The sequence below is a fragment of the Oncorhynchus clarkii genome, chromosome 20, assembly GCF_045791955.1.
Source record: "Oncorhynchus clarkii lewisi isolate Uvic-CL-2024 chromosome 20, UVic_Ocla_1.0, whole genome shotgun sequence".
NCBI classification, from domain to species: domain Eukaryota; kingdom Metazoa; phylum Chordata; class Actinopteri; order Salmoniformes; family Salmonidae; genus Oncorhynchus; species Oncorhynchus clarkii.
Window position 1 is genome coordinate 29,109,432 of NC_092166.1, and position 16,040 is coordinate 29,125,471.

Consider the following 16,040-nt stretch of genomic DNA (forward strand, 5'->3'; position numbering starts at 1 on the left):
AGTGCTCACCTGCCTGATTGATGGCTAGACCTCTACAGACAAAGAGCCGGAGGCCTTTCTACTGAGGTGAGACTTGAATATATACTAAAATCACAAGCACAATGTTGTTTTAGTATAATTCATTCATTTTCAAGGACAGCAGTTTGTTTATTACAAAGTTGAGGATAAGGGAAGCACATGTTTATATTTATCCTCATCCCAAACCAGAGCCATTTATTTATGGCTCCGTCTCAAACCACCTCTTTTACAACTAAAGAACAGAACTGTGCTACGCCTTCATCTGTGACTTGTCTTCAACAGCTTCAGCTGTAGCATGTTTTAATACTGCAGTACTACTGGGCTACTGCAGAGACATGTGTCCATCAGCTTTGGTTGTCGCGTGTCTCACTGTTTTAATTATTAGCCCTGCTGTAACACAGTAACAGATATGGTAACACAGTCAGTCAGGAGCAATGGATTCCATATTCAAACATTAATCAGGGTACAGATTAAGATCTTAATTTGAGCCAGTTTTCTACAGCAGGAACATAATCATGCAGCAGCAGGAAATGTGAATTATTATGTGGATTATAATGAATGGACATTTTTTTGGCAGTTGATACATTGTTCCTAAGGGGAAATCAAGTCTGAAATGTCAAATTACAAACTTCAGAAGACTTTTTAAACCTCAAATACATAGCATTTCTTGCATTGATGGACAATTCTCCTGCAACAGGGTAATCAAATTAAGATCTTACATCTGTAGATACTTAGGTTCTCACCTTCAGCTTATGAATTATTCATAGACATTTAATGGTCTTTGGTTTCCTCCATGATTAATCCATGGGGTTCTGCACAGGAGTCTGCTAGAAAGAAGTTAAATTGCAATGCAAATCTATTACTCTGGATTCAAATTGTTCATTCCTATAAGGATGACATGACATTAATGAAAATAGGCAGACCATGCCGGTGGGTTTTGTGTTTATATTAAGTGGAAAGGGATACACCATCACGAAGAGCTTGGTCAATCTGTGTTATTACTACAAATGAGAAGAACCATGTCCCTGACTAACTGCTAGGTATTTTGTTCAGGAAGCCAATTCAATTTCCTTTCTTCTTTCTTTTTCCAGGGCAGATTCCCTCACTGTGCCATAGCACATGGATTTCAAGACTTCAAATGAAGAGGTAGCTACAATTTGAGTTGAATAGCTTTCAATCCCTCAGCATTTTGCAAAGATAATTGGAGCAAATTGGTCTGCCATGGTGACTAGTGTTATGTATTTTTACTTGACAGCGTACTCAACAGCTGACACGTGTTAACCTTTGGAACACAACAAGAGGTCAGAAATCTTGCTGCTGTGATGGCGGTTAGGAAGTGCAGCTCAGTTTCCACCTGTTTTGTGGGCAGTGTGCATATAGCCTGTCTACTCTTGAGAGCCAGGTCTGCCTACGGCGGCCTTTCTCAATAGCAAGGCAATGCTCACTGAGTCTGTACATAGTCAAAGCTTACCTTAAATTTTAGCGCTGATGTTTAGGTCAAGGTATGTATCGTCCAGTGGGTTCTGGTAGTCTTTAATAGTTGATTTTAAGATTTGTATTCGATCATGTATTTGTTTTTTCTGTTTGTTCTTTGTTATAGAGCCAAAAAGATTAGAGAAGTGGTTTACCCATACATCTCCATTTTGGATAGATCATTCTTTGTGTTGTTGTTTGTTTAGTGTTTTCCAATTTTCCCAGAAGTGGTTAGAGTATATGGATTCTTCAGTTACATTGAGCTGATTTCTGATTTGCTGTTCCTTCTTTTTCCATAGTGTATTTCTGTATTGTTTTAGTGATGAACCATAGTGAAGGTGTTGACTCAGGTTTTCTGGGTCTCATTTTTGGTTGGACAGGTTTCTCAATTTCTTTCTTAGGTATTTGCATTCTTCATCAACCCATTTGTCATTGTTGTTCATTTTCTTCAGTTTTTCTGTTTGAAATATTTATATTTGATAGGGAAGCTGGGAGGTCAAATACACTGTTAAGATTTTCTACTGCCAAGTTTACACCTTCACTATTACAGTGGAACGTTCTGTCCAGGAAGTTGTCTAAAAGGGATTGAATTTGTTGTTGCCTAATTGTTTTTTGGTAGGTTTCTACACTACATTCCTTGCATCTATAGCATTTCTTAATATTACTCAGTTCCTTTGGCTTTGATGCCTTGTAATTGAATATTGCTCTGTTCAAGTAGACTGTGATTTTGCTGTGATCTGATAGGGCTGTCAGTGGGCTGACTGTGAATGCTCTGGGAGACTCTGGGTTGAGGTCAGTGATAAAGTAGTCTACAGTACTACTGCCAAGAGATGAGCTATAGGTGTACCTATCATAGGTACAATTGTGTACCTCGCCAGCAGCATACCACCCTGCATACCACTGCTGGCTTGCTTCTGGAGCTAAGCAGGGTTGGTCCTGGTCAGTTCCTGGATGGGAGACCAGATGCTGCTGGAAGTGGTGTTGGAGGGCCAGTAGGAGGCACTCTTTCCTCTGGTCTAAAAAATATCCCAATGCCCCAGGGCAGTGATTGGGGACACTGCCCTGTGTAGGGTGCTGTCTTTCGGATGGGATGTTAAATGGGTGTCCTGACTCTCTGAGGTCATTACATAGCCCATGGCACTTATTGTAAGAGTAGGGGTGTTAACCCCAGTGTCCTGGCTAAATTCCCAATCTGGCCCTCAAACCATCACGGTCACCTAATAATTCCCAGTTTACAATTGGCTCATTAATCCTGTAACTATTCCCCAGGCCGTTGCTGCAAATGAGAATGTGTTCTCAGTCAACTTACCTGGTAAAATAACAGATAAAGAAGGAGTCCCCTCGAAGCCTACCATTGACTATGTACAGTTGTGGCCAAAAGTTTTGAGAATGATACAAATATTAATTTTCACAAAGTCTGCTGCCTCAGTTTGTATGATGGCAATTTGCATATACTCTAGAATGTTATGAAGAGTGATCAGATGAATTGCAATTAATTGCAAAGTCCCTCTTTGCCATGCAAATGAATTAATTAACACAGGTGTGAGGACAAGGCTGGAGATCACTCTGTCATCATTGCTTTGCACAAAAAGGGCTTCACAGGCAAGGATATTGCTGCCAGTAAGATTGCACCTAAATCAACCATTTTTGGATTCATCAAGAACTTCAAGGAGAGCGGTTCAATTGTTGTGAAGAAGGCTTCAGGGCGCCCAAGAAAGTCCAGCAAGTTCCAGGACCGTCTCCTAAAGTTGATTCAGCTGCGGGATTGGGGCACCACCAATACAGAGCTTGCTCAGGAATGGCAGCAGGCAGGTGTGAGTGCATCTGCATGCACAGTGAGGCGTAGACTTTTGGAGGATGGCCTGGTGTCAAGAAGGGCAGCAAAGAAGCCACTTCTCTCCAGGAAAACATCAGGGACAGACTGATATTCTGTAAAAGGTACAGGGATTGGACTGCTGAGGACTGGGGTAAAGTCATTTTCTCTGATGAATCCCCTTTCCGATTGTTTGGGGCATCTGGAAAAAAGCTTGTCCTGAGAAGACAAGGTGAGCGCTACCAACAGTCCTGTGTTATGCCAACAGTAAAGCATCCTGAGACCATTCATGTGTTGGGTTGCTACTCAGCCAAGGGAGTGGGCTTACTCACAATTTTACTCACAACATCCTCTGAGAGCAACTTCTCCCAACCATCCAGGAACAGTTTGGTGACAAACAATGCCTTTTCCAGCACCTTGCCATAAGGCAAAAGTGATAACTAAGTGGCTCGGGGAACAAAATATTGATATTTTGGGTCCATGGCCAGGAAACTCCCCAGACCTTAATCCCATTGAGAACTTGTGGTCAATCCTCAAGAGGCGGGTGGAGAAACAAAAACCCACACATTCTGACAAACTCTAAGCATGGATTATGCAAGAATGGGCTGTCAGTCAGGATGTGGCCCAGAAGTTAATTGACAGCATGCCAGGGCGGATTGCAGACAGAGGTCTTGAAAAAGAAGGGTCAACACTGCAAATATTGACTCTTTGCATCAACTTCATGTAATTGTCAATAAAAGCCTTTGACACTTATGAAATGCTTGTAATTATACTTCAGTATTCTATAGTAACATCTGACAAAAATATCTAAAGACACTGAAGCAGCAAACTTTGTGGAAGTTAATATTTGTGTCATTCTCAAAACTTTTGGCCATGACTGTACATACCCAGCGTGTGACAGAGCTGCAGGAGTTGTGACCCGTTTTTGTTGGTTATGTTGTCATAGTTGTGCCTAGGGGGGGCATATGAGGGAGGGAATGCTGTCACCTCCAGGCAGGTGTTTGTCCCACTGTGTGCTGAGGGTGTCAGGTTCTTGTCCGTTTCTGGCATTTAGGTCGCCACAGATTAGTACATGTCCCTGGGCCTGGAAATTATTGATTTCCCCCTCCAGGATGGAGAAGCTGTCTTCATTAAAGTATGGTGATTCTAGCAGGGGGATATAGGTAGCACACAGGAGGACATTTTCCTTTGTTAAGATCATTTCCTTTTGAATGTTCCTGTTTTTATTAATTTCATGGGGTGAGTTAGGTCTGCTCTATACCAAACCTGGTAGTTTGGTGGAGGGGACTATCAGCTCTCTGTAACCTAGAGGAGAACCAGTGGGTCCATCTCCTTTATACCATGTTTCTTGTAGGATGACAATGTCTGTGTTTACAATTTCTTTGATTAAATCCAGGTTCATGCTCTTTAGGCCAATGGCAGATGACCTCAGGCCTTGGATATTCCAGGATGAGATAGTGAAGGCTTTGTGTTCCATAAAGTGTACAATGTTGTTGGTCGTGTGGAGTTGGTCGAGCAGAGCCTGCTTAGCATCTTTTATTACATTTTTTCAACTTTATTTAACCAGGTAAGCTAGTTGAGAACAAGTTCTCATTTACAACTGCGACCTGGCCAAGATAAAGCAAAGCAGTGTGACAGAAACAACAACATAGAGTTACACATGGAATAAGCAAGTGTACAGTCAATAACACAATAGAAAAAAAATAAAGTCTATATACAGTGTGTGCAAATGGCTTGAGGAGCTAAGGCAATAAATAGGCCATAGTAGCAAAGTAATTACAATTTAGCAGATTAACACTGGAGTGATAGATGAGCAGATGATTGTGTGTAAGTAGTGATACTGGTGTGCAAAAGAGCAGCAAAGTAAATAAAAAACAATATGGGGATGAGGTACTGTAGGTAGATTGGGTGGGCTATTTACAGATGGACTATGTACAGCTGCAGCGATCAGTTAGCTGCTCAGATAGTTGATGTTTAAAGTTAGTGAGGGAAATGTAAGTCTCCAGCTTCAGCGATTTTTGCAATTCGTTCCGGTCACTGGCAGCAGAGAACTGGATGGAAAGGCGGCCAAAGGATGTGATGGCTTTGGGGATGACCAGTGAGATATACCTGCTGGAGCGTGTGCTATGGGTGGGTCTTGTTATCGTGACCAGTGAGCTGAGATAAGGTGGAACTTTACCTAGCATAGATTTATAGATGACCTGGAGCGAGTGGGTTTGGCAAGGAATAGGTAGCGAGGGCCAGCCGACTAGAGCATACAGGTCGCAGTGGTGGGTGGTATATGGGGCTTTGGTGACAAAACGGATGGCACTGTGATAGACTGAATCCAGTTTGCTGAGTAGAGTGTTGGAGGCTATTTTGTAAATGACATCGCCAAAGTCGGTAGGATTGGTAAGATACTCAGTTTTACTAGGGTAAGTTTGGCAGCGTGAGTGAAGGAGGCTTTGTTGTGAAATAGAAAGCCGATTCTAGATTTGATTTTGGATTGAGGTGTTTTATATGAGTCTGGAAGGAGAGTTTACAGTCTAGCCAGACACCTAGGTATTTGTAGTTGTCCACGTATTCTAGGTCATAACCGTCCAGAGTAGTGAGTCTAGTTGGGCAGGCAGGTGAGGGCAGCGAACGGTTGAAAAGCATACATTTGGTTTTGCTAGTGTTTAAGAGCAGTTGGAGGCCACGGAAGGAGTGTTGTATGGCATTGAAGCTCGTTTGGAGGTTAGTTCACACAGTGTCCAAAGAGCCAGATGTATACAGAATGGCGTCGTCTGCGTAGAGGTGGATCAGGGAATCACCCGCAGCAAGAGCGACATCGTTGATGTATACAGAGAAAAGAGTCGGCCCGAAAATTGAACCTTGTGGTACCCCATGGAGACTGCCAGAGGTCCATTCAACAGGCCCTCCGATTTGACACACTGAACTCTGTCTGCGAAGTAGTTGGTGAACCAGGCGAGGCAGTCATTTGAGAAGCCAAGGCTATTGAGTCTGCCAATAATAATGCGGTGATTGACAGAGTCGAAAGCCTTGGCCAGGTCGATGAAGACTGTTGCACAGTACTGTCTTTTATCGATGGCAGTTATGATATCGTTTAGTGCCTTGAGCGTGGCTGTGGTGCACCCATGACCAGCTCGGAAACCGGATTGCACAGCAGAGAAGGTACCGTGGGATTCGAAATGATCAGTGATCTGTTTATTAACTTGGCTTTCAAAGACTTTAGCTTGGGCTTGTGTGTGACTCCCTTGTTGAGGTCCTCTTTGCGGGGGTGGGGTCAAATCAAATCAAGTTTTATTTGTCACATACACATGGTTAGCAGATGTTAATGCGAGTGTAGCGAAATGCTTGTGCTTCTAGTTCCGACAATCAGTAATAACCAACGAGTAATCTAACCTAACAATTCCACAACTACTAACTTAACTTACAAGTGTAAAGGGATAAAGAATATGTACATAAAGATATATGAATGAGTGATGGTACAGAACGGCATAGGCAAGATGGGGTGCATTGGGTGGGCAGGAGGGGCATAGGTCTGATCTGAGGGGGCCTAAATGGGTGTGGGCATGGTTGACTTGGGGGGTGTTGATTGGTTGGGGTGGGGGTGTGGATGTGGCTGGTGGTGTTGTGGTCTGAATGTAGGTCCTCTCGGCCTGGGTCCTCTATGTGTAGGTCCGGGGGGGGGGGGGGGGGGGTCCTTTAGGGTCCAGGCGAAGGTGGGCAATGCTGCCTTGTATAGGTGGACCTGGTCATAAAGGCTGTTCAAGTCCAGAGTGGAGTGGTGGGCCAGGTAAACATTTGGTTTCGAGGCACAGTCACAGGAAATAGTTGTGTTTACCCGCTGTGTGGTAGCAGGGTGGAGCTCTCTCTCTCTCTCTCTCAATAATACTCATCCAGGTTGTGTACAGTACATTTAAATATCATTATTTGAGATGCCTTACCTGTAATCGAGCTGACATTTCTGACTAAAAATACTAGTGACTAATGTGACGAATGCAAACTGGTGACTAATGTGTCCTTCGGTGACACTACTGCGTGTGCTGTCAAGGATGCTCAGTGACATTGGCCCGCTTGGCTCTACATTAGTAATCATGTCAGGTGAAGGTGCTTCTCTTATTTAGATATTTAGACTTAACCGTAGTCTCAAGGACAGGACAGGCGTTCCAAATAGCTGGTGGGGAATTGGCTATGCAGAATACAAATGTATGCAGATTATCACGTTTTAAATGGATCACGGGATATGATGATGATTTCTCTCATCCATTTCTTTTGCGCAACACTGAGAAATGCATATCTGGTGACTGAGCGTTATGTTAGAATCTTAGATGGATAGACGAAATGATTCTGGATTATTTCATTGGAGATATATTACATTAGACCATTGTAACTAATTGTGTATTTTGTCTGTCATTAAGAGGCATATCATTGCAGTTATCTGGTTTAATTTTCAGGGCTTAGACAACAATACATTTAGCTCAGATGAATGTTATAGCACAGTGCATAAAACATTTATGCAATTCACACTAATTAGTGGAGCTGAATACATTGAAACATGTCCAGGCCTAAGATAAAGTTCAACACTAATTTCTCACCCTGCCAGTTCAGCACATATTTGACTGAGAACTAACCTTAATCAGTGAGTCCATATTTATCTGGTCTCCCTTTAATGGAATAGCAACATAATATCGAAGATGTATGCAAAACATTAGTGGGTCAAAAAAGGTTTCCCTGAATTGATCATGAATTATGATCTTTTCCTAGCCCATTGTCAAATGTCCATAGGGCATTCTCCGTGTCACTCTGCCAAAAGTCTCTACAATGTCTTTCCAATTCGATTACATTTTCATTTCATTTCATGGACAGTTCATTCGGACATAGGAGAATGAGAAATTATTTTTCCACTGATTTACTTTGCAGACGAAGACTGGGGTTTATCTGCTGCAAGATGGTAACGAGGAGCCTTTCAGTATTCGACTGCACTTGGCTAAAGACATTCTGACAATTCAAGAGCAAGATGTCATCTGCGTGTCAGGAGAACCATTTTATTCGAGTGTAAGTAACCTGCCGTGCCTGTCACATAAAATACCACGCATTGACATCATACGGCTCTTTTACAGACACTCCAAAAGGCTAGGGCCGGCATTGACTGTATGTGTGGGTATGAATGTGGATACGCTGACCTGTGAGCCTCTGCAGCCCCTCAGATTTTTTTGTGGCCCCCACCCTCATCAAAGTTGCCCATACCTTCTGTAGATGGTGACACACACACACACACACACACACACACACACACACACACACACACACACACACTATATCTGGGGTAACAATATAAAGATATTGACAATGGTGCAGGGTGTGAATGACCATATGCGCATGGAAGAGCTACTTCAGTCAATTATAAAACAATTGTAAAACCATAAATCAATATTCATATAAAAGGGTGTTTCAATTACAAGAACAACGTCATGTCAAGCGAGAATTTATATTTGGAACCATGAGAGTGAGGTGTGACTGATGAGATTATACAATAAACAGAACAAGAGCACTCAACCTCATTGGTCCATGCCTAAGCATGTCTCAACCTCATTGGTCCAGCATACACACCCTGGTTGTACTCAAACGTGCTCTGGCCCTTACAGTAACTTGATGTACTTACATTAAGTGTGTAATGATACGTACTGTATGCACAGAAACAGGAGAAACACCCATGTCTCACCATTTAAAAGTGACCTTTCTTTGTAATTTTTTATTTAACTAGGCAAGTCAGGGAAGAACAAATTCTTATTTTCAACGACAGCCTAGGAACAGTGGTTTAACTGCCTTGTCCAGGGGCAGAATGACAGATTTTTACCTTGTCAGCTCTGGGATTCGACCTTGCCACCTTTCGGTTACAAGTCCAACGCTTAAACCACTAGGCTACCTGCCTCCCCGATATATACGATGTATCAGTCAGCTCTGTTATTCTTTCATTTGCATCTACGGTAAAACTTAAAGTAAAGTCAAATGAAACTCTAAGTATCGCCATAATAAACACGGTCTCTTTAATCTATCTGATTCCTTGCAGGAGAGAACTGTAACCATCAGAAGACAGACGATTGGAGGTTTTGGCTTGAGCATTAAGGTAATTTAGATTGCCATTGATTTGTTGTTTTCTCCCTATTCTATCTTTTAATTGACTTTCACCTAATGCAATTGATCTTTTAAAACCACAATTGATTCATATCAACAGTAGACTAATGGAGTAGCCTATGCGGGAAGACACAATAGTTTCTCTCTTTTTTCCTCTGTTTCTATTTCTTCCTCTATTTGTTTGTGCAACAAACTACATAACTATGTAAATCACCCCCCTAGGGAGGCGCGGAACACAAAATCCCCGTTGTGATATCAAAAATATCAAAAGAGCAAAAAGGTAAGCTCTTTTTTAGTTCTATGTATCCATTGCATTATGCCTTACCAATTATTATTTCTTCGCCCAAACATAATATATAATGTATTGTCTGCAGCTGAACTGTCTGGGTTGCTGTTTATCGGAGATGGGATCCTCCAGGTAAGCGATGATGATGAGTATCGTGACAGTTTCTTCCGCCTGGTGTCGTTCAGTGTTTGTACTACAGGTCTGGTTGAATTCTAACCCCTTCAAACTCTGCTGATGGATCACTATGCGATATATGAGTGCACTGAGCTATGTGTTGGCATGGCCAGGAAGAACGTAGTGTACATTTGCAATAGAGATCTTCGTTGCAACTGTCACTGTCAGCTTTCATTGTTTTGCAGCAATGCTATTTTTGAGCACGGACTACAGATATGTAAACACACTTGATTGCTGTTCTACGAATCAAGGGCCCCGTTTTCAAACACACTTCAATGATGTTAAAAATAAAAGCATATTATGCACATCCTCAGTTTAATGGATCTGATATTATTGTTACTAACCACAAGACTGTTTGTTTTTAGATAAATGGAATCAATGTTCGAAGCTATCGCCACGAGGAAGTGGTAAGAAGCTGCCAACTTAATATCTCATATTTCACTGCAAGCTGCAACACTTGCAACGCCACCTTATCTTGTTTCACTTTTTCGACCTCATCTGTGGGACCCCTAAGATCTGTTTTATACCTTTTTCCCAGTTTGTATGTTTCAACCTCCCAAATGCGCGAGGCTGCATAAATCTCCCAGGTTTTCAACCAATATCTAATCTACTTGTTCTAAGAAGGGAATTTGCACTACATCCGTCATCCAAGTACGTGTTTGAAATGAGTTTAAGACTTTAAGAAGTCCAATGGCAGTGTTGACAATTCTCCTAATTTCCCTTTCCAGGTGCAGGTTTTGCGAAATGCCGGAGAGGATGTCACTCTGACTGTTTCTTTCTTGAAGAAGACGCCAGCTTTTCTGAAACTGCCCCTCTGTGAAGACTGCACATGTACGCCTATCTTAGAAACTTCCAAAGAAATATCAGAGCTGAAATTGTGTTATTTTCACCAAGGATGTGATGAGAGGAAATGAGAACAAGATTAGAGAAAGAACCTTCTCCATCTACACATGGATTATATGATGATTCATGCATCGTCGGACTGTTATTTGGTATATTATGGAAATAGAGCTGGAAATAAAAGTTGTTTTGAATATTGTTATTACCTGAAATAGAGCTAGATAGAAAAGTTCCAGTGAATATTGTACCAAGGCTGAAGAAGCGATAATAGGACTTTTTTTTAAATAACTTCTGAATGTCATTCTACTCCCAGGTGTTCCAAGTGACCAGAGCAGTGGAACGTCCTCCCCTCTATGCGACAGTGGCTTACACCTGAACTATCATCCTAACAACACGGTACAGTTCAACATTCTCATTTCTACATAACTTTCAGCCATATCTCTTCTCTCTGCAATTCTTGAAACATGGCCAGTAGGCTGTTATTCCACAGTGGTATTCACAGGCAGACGGTGACAGTCCGGGTGCTCTAACTCTTTCTCACACTTTCACTTGGGCCAGAGAAAAGAAAAAAACAATTATTCAGTAGTTCCACAATGGCTTGTACTTATACAGCCTCTGCTGCATCTACATCTACCCGTATGAATCATGAACAGGCCTGGGCTGTTGACATCTTAGTAAGCCATGGGAGATACTATATGAAGTGCCAAACGATGAGGTGTTCCATTCTCTGTGTGTATAAACTCCTGCAGGACACACTGTCCTGCTCATCTTGGCCCACGTCCCCTGGGCTCCGGTGGGAGAAGAGATGGGTGGACCTGCGCCTTATTCCTCTCCTCCACTCTCGTCTGTCACAGCACGTCCCCGGCTCTGACGTCTGCAGGTACAGTGCTGTGCTGCAGCAGGGGGACCGGAGACCACTTGTTGTAAAAATGCAGTCATGGGCCATTTTCTGGCACACTGTCACTGCTGCTGAAGGTTCAGTGACCCCGGTGCCTCTGCTATTTGAGAGGGGTCCCCTGGTAAGGGACTTTGGTGACTCTGTGTTAAAATGACTTGTCTCCTGTAAATACCTTGCGATTATTCAAATGAAGAAGTCAGACACTGGCAGTTTTGCTGCAAAGCTGGCTTGACTGTTACTTATTTCTCTTGAATGTATAGTGATTCTGATTTCTATAGGAGAAATGCATTTCAAGTCATAGCTGTGGATGGGGTTTGCAGTGGGGTTATCACGTGCCCCGCTGCTGAAGACTGCCTAGATTGGCTCCAATCAATCACAACTAACATATCAGCTCTCACCAAGCACAATGTGAGTACAATCAAACTGAAGGCAGAAACATGAGTAAGATAGGTAGATTTTCCATAGCCTTCAATATCAACAGGTTTGTTTTTGAAAAATACAATAGAGCACTGTATTACTACAGTAATATGGATTGCGTTTGGCTGTAAAAGTGATTTAGTGGTCACGTTTCGGAGGATGCATGACTCGACCTTCACTTCTCCCGAGCCTGTTGGGGAGTTGCAGCAATGAGACAAGATTGTAATTGGGGAAAAACAGCTAACTGTATCAATAAATGTGTCAGATGTATCATATAGTCACATACTCTATATATATGAATGTCATTTAATACTATGGGGCTTGAAAACATCCACTTATTTTTTAGAGCCGTAGGTCACAATATCAGAGTTGTCTCTTGGAGACAGCAACGGCATACACTTATAACCCCAAGCTAACTAGGCATTTGTATCATCTATAATTCAGAATGATGCATTATGCAATAATAATAATGCCGAGAGGTGGCAAGCAAATTGAAAAGAACTCTGGAGATAGCAACTGTGTCCTATGCTCCATTTCTCTGTTTGGACATCTTGGAAAAAGCTTTCTCTCGCTGGGTGTGTGGGGAACAAGTTAGTGCTTTGTTTTACTTCCAGATGGATAGTGCCCAACAAACAGGGTCAGGAATGTGTGTGTACCAGTCAGCTCTGTATCTTACTGGTTGGACTGTCCTCACGTTGTATCCTCCTGACAGAAAGCAAATTAGAGGTTTTGTTTTTTAGTGTTGCTACCTCTGAGCACCAAATAATATTTTTCCAAATGAATACCATGTCGTCCATTAGTATTTAATGAGTAAGTGGACCTGGTAAAGATCAGGCGAGGAAGTACAAAACTACAGAGTTTATTTTCTTTCCATTCGCTCTTGAAGATGCTTCTTTGAAGATAGGCTAGCCAGCCGTGTCGATGGTTCCAAGTGGTGTGATGAGAGTCGCGTAATACGATGGTTTGAGCGGAGTAGTAGAATGGCCCCACTTAAATTCGCTTTTGAAGATACTTTACTTGGGACAGCTAATCAGACGTACCAGTGATTGTCCATTAGGTGAGTTTGTCGTCTCTACCTCGTATTGAGATTCACTGTTCAAACCACTTAAAACGTGCAGCTGCAGTTTGGCGCTTTTGTGGTCTAGTATGTCAATTTCTTAACCCATCATGTTATACAGTTTGTTCGAAATGGACAGTTCCATCAAGATGACACGCTCTCTGAACTCACTCAGGGGCGGTGACTACTTACTCTGCACAGTTATAACAAACATATATCTCAAATCACATCCCTTTCTTAACAAAAACACTTTCACAATTGTTCATGTTACATGCACAATGCATAGTATGGAAACTTTGTACATTTAGAAAGCATATATACTACGTTACAGTCTTTCCTTTGTAAACATTTTTAATGACATCACAAAATAATAAACAAAATAACATTATTTTTCTATAGAAAACGCCTCTGACCATTCCCCACGTTCTATGTTAGAAATATTGTTTCAGTAGTTGCTTTTGAACGTGTTAGAGTCTCAGCAGAAAAAAGGTCTGTTGAGACAAAGCACATTCTTTTGGTAAATTTGGAGAGGGATACCTGCATCTTCTCCCCTTGATTTACAAGACATGAGTTGTCAATCAACATTAGTTCTTTCCTCCCCCTCTGCGGTTGAGAGGGGGTCTGATTGAAGTTATTCATTGCAAACCTGATCTGACCTATTTGGATTCTTGTGGACTGTCATGACACTGGCTAATGCTAACTCCCACTCAGATAAAATCCTCCTTCTGGCCTGGGTGGGTGGTTGGAATAATGCTGAGAGTGTGATTCGGAATGTAGTAAAGAGCATCAACACCTAGCATAGTATTAGCAACCTCTAAGAAATGTAATTATAATGTAGCCTAGGGGCAGTGTTAGGGAGAATGGGGAATGGGCTAATGTGGAGTGGACTAAGTGAGGGGTCACACTGAACATAATACTGACGAGTCACTGTCACTACTGTACAGTGGAACAGTGGGTTTTCTGGCTGCCACCAATTTGCTCCCCACCCACTTCTTACTGTACCAAGACACATGGAAGAGGTTGTCACCTGGATATGATTATATTAGTCTCTCTAAAAATGGAAGCTTGGTTGGTAAGTGAGAAATGAAGAATTATTTACAGTGGCTGATCTGCTTATTGTGTGCAACACTAACAGATGAGTTAGTAGACATGTCTGTGGCAGACTTCCAACGTCTTTCTAAGGCACTGGACAGGTCTAGTACTGCATAGGGTTTTCCGTCCCAGAATAAAAGGCAAATCTCACCATAACATTGAAAAAATAAACATGGGCTCCTCTCGTGGATCACTGTAGAAACGTACCATTTTGGAAATGTGATGTTGTGAAAATGAAAATGTTATAGCCGGCCAGGTATAATTTGGTGCTCTCTCTGTTCCTGCGAGAGAGTTCTATTGAGAGCGTGGTGTGGATTAGGAGATACTTGGGTTCAAATACTATTTGACATCATTACAAATACTTCTGTGCTTGATTGAGCTTGCCTGGTTTAAAGGACCAATAGAATAGTCCCAAAACAGGCACTCTAGGTAGGCTAGAGAAAACACTGAAAGTATTGGAAAGATTTTAGATAGTATTTGAACCCCAGTCAGAGCTGCTAATACCCGTTATCTAACAGAATGTTTACATTTCTCTCTCTCTCCATTCCTATCTCTCACTCTCTCTGTAGCTCCCTAGCTTTTACTTCTCACAGATGGTGAGAGCGATAAAGAAAGAAAGAAAGAAAGAAAGAGAGAGAGAGAAAGAGGGAGCGAGAGAGAGAAAGAAAGAGAAAGCGAGAGGGTGAAGAAGAGGGAGAGGGAGTGAGAGAGAGAGAATTTTTTGGAACAGGTCCTTGTTGAAATGACTCTATCCATTTAGCAATTTACATACATTGAATACATTAAGTAGTTTCACTTCAACAGTGTTCTTTTATGTCTGTGGGGATAACATAAGAATGTTGTAAATAAAGAGTTAGCCGTTGGTTTTGGTGGGCCCATGCTAGACTGAGTGAGTGTGTGTGCTTCTCAAAGAGGAGCATATTATACTGGTATGATGATACTTAATGAAATGTTATACAGCCAACAAATGGTGTTTCAGTGAAACTAACCAGTGAGTAAGAGGTTACTATTTCCATAGTATTACATATGCAACATAAATAATAGTCTCTGGATTATAAAATCAAGTGCTACCAAATGTAATCTTTGTGTATTATGTTGCAATGAGTTTAATGTTTGCTTTTACAGGTGAAGAAAATAAACAGAAACTTCCCAGTTAATCAACAGGTAAGCAGCTACTACTACTACTACTCCTACTACTACTTCTACTACTACTAGGCCTACTACTAGTAGTAGTAAGGCAGTATGGTCCGGTACATCATCCCAGTAAAATAAATAGTGGGGGTAACTGACCAGTAAAACATGAGCCTATCACAATTAATACAACATGCCCAAAAACTATAGGCTATTACCCTATTAGTTAACATTACTGCATATCAGACACACTAACAATTTGTGAATTGACTGGAAACCGGGTGGTATACACTCCAAATTGCGTTGTGGTTTAAGGAGAACACTTACATCTTGAGTGGCTGAGACGCTTGTGACAAGGCGGAGAGATAAGTTGCCGAGATCGAGACGCACGTGGACAACAGTGAATGATGTATCAATTCAGGCTAAGTGTAGGCCTAATGACAATCGCAGAATTTCATTACACTACACGTAGGTGTTTTGTAACAGATATCTCTTTCCATTCATCAAATTGCAAGTGCAAAGTGCACTGTTGGGTTTTGGATGCTGTAATTATTTTGTGAGTGAACGAATGTGCACGGGTAGCCTACATGAGTGCCTTTGTTAAGTGACTGGCTATGTTTAAGCCACGTTAAAAAGGCATACAGTAGGCGGTGTCCATAAGGCTAGGGGAAGCTTTAAATTAAATTGTCCAAATTGTATAGCCTAATTAGCTTACTTCCTT

At 41.8% G+C, this 16,040-nt stretch overlaps 1 protein-coding gene across 1 annotated transcript in view; it reads left to right on the forward strand.

Moving 5' to 3' along the window:
* The first annotated feature begins 1,137 nt into the window (after positions 1-1,137).
* The window catches only part of LOC139377374 (gamma-1-syntrophin-like), a 30,958-nt gene continuing 16,055 nt past the window's right edge, over positions 1,138-16,040 (forward strand). Inside the window, exons 1-11 of the mRNA XM_071120400.1 lie at positions 1,138-1,164; positions 8,210-8,344; positions 9,360-9,416; positions 9,647-9,704; positions 9,799-9,842; positions 10,250-10,291; positions 10,613-10,715; positions 11,038-11,120; positions 11,474-11,604; positions 11,901-12,030; positions 15,314-15,352. Coding sequence (XP_070976501.1) covers positions 1,138-1,164; positions 8,210-8,344; positions 9,360-9,416; positions 9,647-9,704; positions 9,799-9,842; positions 10,250-10,291; positions 10,613-10,715; positions 11,038-11,120; positions 11,474-11,604; positions 11,901-12,030; positions 15,314-15,352 — 849 coding nt within the window. The remainder of the gene's footprint in view (positions 1,165-8,209; positions 8,345-9,359; positions 9,417-9,646; positions 9,705-9,798; positions 9,843-10,249; positions 10,292-10,612; positions 10,716-11,037; positions 11,121-11,473; positions 11,605-11,900; positions 12,031-15,313; positions 15,353-16,040) is intronic.